At 38.0% G+C, this 4,392-nt stretch overlaps 1 protein-coding gene and 1 long non-coding RNA gene across 2 annotated transcripts in view; one reads left to right on the forward strand and one right to left on the reverse strand.

Annotated features, from left to right (window-relative positions):
* LOC103155919 (transmembrane protease serine 9-like) overlaps positions 1-4,193 on the reverse strand; it is a 15,508-nt gene extending 11,315 nt beyond the window's left edge. The window contains exons 1-3 of the mRNA XM_016663912.1: positions 3,660-4,193; positions 1,809-1,829; positions 1,529-1,688 (exon numbers count right to left, since the gene is read on the reverse strand). Of these exons, the coding sequence (XP_016519398.1) occupies positions 1,529-1,688; positions 1,809-1,829; positions 3,660-3,714 (236 nt within the window). The 5' untranslated portion in view covers positions 3,715-4,193. The remainder of the gene's footprint in view (positions 1-1,528; positions 1,689-1,808; positions 1,830-3,659) is intronic.
* The window catches only part of LOC107833797 (uncharacterized), an 18,988-nt gene that overhangs the window by 9,009 nt on the left and 5,587 nt on the right, over positions 1-4,392 (forward strand). The gene's annotated exons all lie outside the window — the stretch shown is intronic.

Here is a 4,392-nt window from a genome sequence, read left to right on the forward strand (position 1 = left end):
TTGGGGTGTTTTTCCTCCAACAGGTTCCAGAGGAATCACCTCAAACCAGATGCTGGACTGGATTTTATTTCACTGTCATTTGTGAACGTTGGAGCCTCATTTTCAACAGTGGAGCTATAAAGGTTGAAAAAGGTTTTAATTTTGGAGAAAATCTCATCAACATCAATATTTCTACTAACTAAGAGGCAAAAAAATAGTTTGATAGATAAAAAGCCTCTCAGACTCTGAGCTCAAAGCGAGATGCCAGAGAGCAATAAAACAGTTTTTTTAATTAGACAATTAATTTAATTCCACATAATTATCGCGGTAAAAGCCATTTGTTTGTTAAATACTTAATGAAACATATTTACCGTATTTGATGTTTGTTGTGAATAACAATAATTAGTCCAAGTTTGTCTATTGAACGTTCAGAAACTACAGCGGCTGTGATTCGCCACAGCAAAGGTAAACAAAGGTAAAACAACCTGAACAGGTGATCAACTCTAAACCAATCACACCTTTCTACTCTGTTATTTAAGCACACCCGTTGCCATGGCAACCTCCTGCGCTATACCAGAGATTAAATTAAAAACAAAACATTCAGTCCGTTACGATATCAGGTTTTCAGGCTTGATATTTATTTTGCGATCATTAATAATCCTCCCTGAACTCAGCGGTGGTTGATGAGTTCAGTTTAAACTCCTGCTCTGCTCGTTATTTTGGGTCTGGAACCGAAACGCACAGAATTGCGCAACACCTTGTTGAAATTATAATGATTATTATTGTTGTTGGGTCATTTATTTGAACATGTTTTGTTGATTTTTTGTTGTTGTTCTTTAATAAAGTTCTGGACGTTTTAAGCCAATCAGAGGAGGACCTGCTGGTCTCAGCCTCCTGGCGGCGTTCAGTTTGTCACCTAATGCCAAGATCCACTCAAAACCTTCCGCGATCGACGTTTTGCACCGCTGGTCTAGCAAAGCACGAACAGATCAGAAACGATATGAAATGATAAAAAAGTTATTAACTGATTAAGTCATGTGTTAGATTGTTCTTGAGAAACGAGTCAGTCACAGCTGCACAGTGAACCCGTTGATTCTTTACAGCAGACAGCCGCTCCCCTCTCTTGCAGGTACAGCGGTACCCTGCTAAATCTTTTGGGGGTGCGGTACCCTGCCGTACCCCCCTACTTTCACCCCTGTTTCTACGTTATTAAACCTGTGGACAAAGAGAACTGTCTCCAGAGTCTTAATGGAAGAAAACTGTTGAACCTTGCTGCCGGTCCTCTTCTTCGTAGTGTGAAGTGGGAAAGACAGTACAGTAACACTACATTAAACTCAGTTTTCTTAAATTACTTCATACGTCATCATAACCATGTTCACAGGCCATGGTAGTTTAGATGTTTAAACATTTTGTGCTTTGCTGGAGCTGACAGGAAAATGAAGACGAGATCTAAACTTCACATATTTACAAGTGTAATGAATGGATCTGAATCGGTTTATGAAGTGATCGGTTATCTGACTGAGGTGTTTTTGCTGGTTTTGTTTCTTACCCTCGGACACAGTGAGCCGCAGTCAGCACCCACTGGTCGTTGATCAGAGATCCTCCACAGAAGTGGCCATAGATGTGCAGACTGACCTGCCAGGGCCAGCTGCCTGCAGGAGCTGCCTGTCCTCCAACAATCCTGGTGTTGAGTGAAGGTTGACCACAAACTGAAAAATAGAGATTCAACATTCACTCTGCTCTGTCATCATCCAATCACAGCAAGTCTGTCCCAACAGCAACTGCAGGAAAACTGATTTCATGTGTGAAGTTTTAGAGATTTGACCTACCGGAGAGCTGTGAGTCACAGTCTGAAAAATGGGGAGAAAAAAACATATTTTCATAAATCTTTAAAATACATTTCTCTGATGTGTTTTCCTGTTTCAGTTCTTTACTAAACAGTAGCCATAGCTCCTGATTAAGGGACACAAATGCAGCTACTTCATAATAATTAATGAATTTTTAGAAGATTTTGAAACAAAAGCAGCAGATTTCAGCTTCCTGGGTTGTGTTGCTTGTCCTGGGCTCATCCCTAGCGGTGGATGGATAATATGTATAAATGTTTTGTGACGATACAACAGTGAACTTCAACATATTTCATTGAGATTTTACATGATGACCCAACACAAAGCTGTGTTTACAGTTAATATTAGACAGCTGTGCAATGCATGTAAATTCAACCTCATTAACTATGATGCCCCTAAATAAAATCCTATGAAACCAGTTGCCTCCACACGTAACTAGTTAATAGGTTTTACCTGTAAGTAATTTAATCATGATGTTCAGTTGAAATATTCTCTTTAAGAGTATTACATATTCATCATCATACTGGCATTCCCAGTCGGTTCAGGAAAGAAACAGGTTCTGTTTGTTCTGTCTTGTAGGGGAACCTACGGGTCAGGTGGAGATGCTGGCTAGAGCTGCTGTCGGTTCTGAATGCAGTAAAGGTCACTCAGCCAGGAAGAAGCCAGTGCTCTAAAGCAACTTAAAAAGCCAGATCACAGTTTGCAAATCAGAATTTAGCTTTGTTATTGTTCATGTTTCCAGACTCTTTCTGTTCTCCTGGTGGGTAAAAGTCTGACATTTTCCCAAAACAATTTCTGAAGAAAGTGAAATAACTCTGATCATTTGTAACAGTTGATAAAATGGACCTGAAAGCCTCCTATTGTCCACTGTAATGTTTTGTTCTGTCAATCATCAATTGGCCAAGTTAATGTTTGGAAACAAAGTTAATATTTTTGAGATTACACAATTCTAAAGGTAAAACATCACTGAGTTTTTCTCAACAGTAGCAATCACTGCAAGTCGCTTTAATCACTCTGTCCTGAACCAACGTTATATCTTCTGTAATGCCCAACGAACAAATCATTTTGTTTTTCTAAGCTGGTCGTGTTCAACCGGATTTGTAACTTGACACACATCTTATGAGTTGTTCTGAAACCTCAGCAGTTTCCTGTTCTACCAGTTTATTTCTGTTCCTGATTCACATAAATAAAAGTGAAAAGATTTATATGTTTTAAAAGAAAAGACTTTAAAAAAGCAGACGAGGTGAAACTCCTTGGTCAGTTTACTTATCATATAGCAGCATTTTTACTCAGTAAATAATATACTCAGTAATGACACCTGTTGTCCAGGAGGAACTCTAGTGAGTGTGAAAATAATATGCCTCGGGCGTTGTTAGTTTACGGTCTTACATTGACCTTGTGAACTGAATAAAAACTTCTCCTCTCTTATTCATGCAAAAAACAAAAAAGCTTAACGGTGCAGGTTCTTTGAAAGCATTTTTAAAGAGCCTGCTGTATCAGGTGCTGCAGATATCCACAGAAAAATAACTATTTATGTGTTAGATTAGAGTAAAACATCTCCAAATAATTTAGACATTAAAGCATCTTTCAGACTTCAGATGGCTGTAGAAGATCGCTTCAGTTAGTTGTTTGAAAATCGGTTTGCTATTTCTAACCTTATATATTTTTTCCTAATACTGCAAATTTGCCCTCACTATACAGTCTTTCAACTTATTAATTTTTGTGATGTTATTACCTTGTTTGAATCACCATGCCTTAATTTGTCTACAACTTTGCTGCTGTCACATCTGATAATAAAGGACATTTCTGTTCAGTTTTTCTAGTCTGCATTCTTACCTTTGACCAGCAGCGTCAGCAGAGCCGCCACACAGATCAGCTTGTTGAAGGCCATCACTGCCGCTTGTCTGCAGCTGAGCTGCTCTTGTTTATATAACCAACATACAACTTTTTAATGACACCCCCAATGAGTCAGCTGCTTAGCAACAACTCACCTGGTATTCAGCATATGCAGGAAGTGGACCGGCGTCGCATGCGGGTGTTTTTATGAGTATCTGTGGAAAAAAATATCTCAATAAAACGTACAGATGAATGTTAATGCTATAGTGAAAAACAGATCAGTTTTCTATTTATTGCAGGTTCTATATTGTGCCAAGTTCCAGTATAAAAATCAAGAAGGATCGGTCCTTCTTGACAAAGTTATGCAGGAACTTTGCCAACATATGGGTGTGTCTGTCTTCTAAAAACTGAAGAATTAAATCAACATAAACCAATCTAATCCGGTTACATTAGATTCCATTGTGTTGATTTACTTTGATATTTAATCATAATTCAGTAAGTCACATTTATTTAAGCACAGTTTAGCAACAAGGCATTTCAAAGTGCTTCACATGAAAATAACAATGTTACATTATGTGGAAAAAGGAACCATGAATTCACCTTAATTTAGGCAAAAACTTGTTTTTATAACTTTTTCCAAGAAAAAACCAAAACTAAACAAAACAGGCTTTGTGCAAATTGTACTGCTATTGATATACTATCTTTAACAGACTGATAACATATGAAGGCTATG

The sequence above is a fragment of the Poecilia formosa genome, unplaced genomic scaffold, assembly GCF_000485575.1.
Source record: "Poecilia formosa unplaced genomic scaffold, Poecilia_formosa-5.1.2 Scaffold455, whole genome shotgun sequence".
Taxonomy (NCBI): Eukaryota; Metazoa; Chordata; class Actinopteri; order Cyprinodontiformes; family Poeciliidae; genus Poecilia; species Poecilia formosa.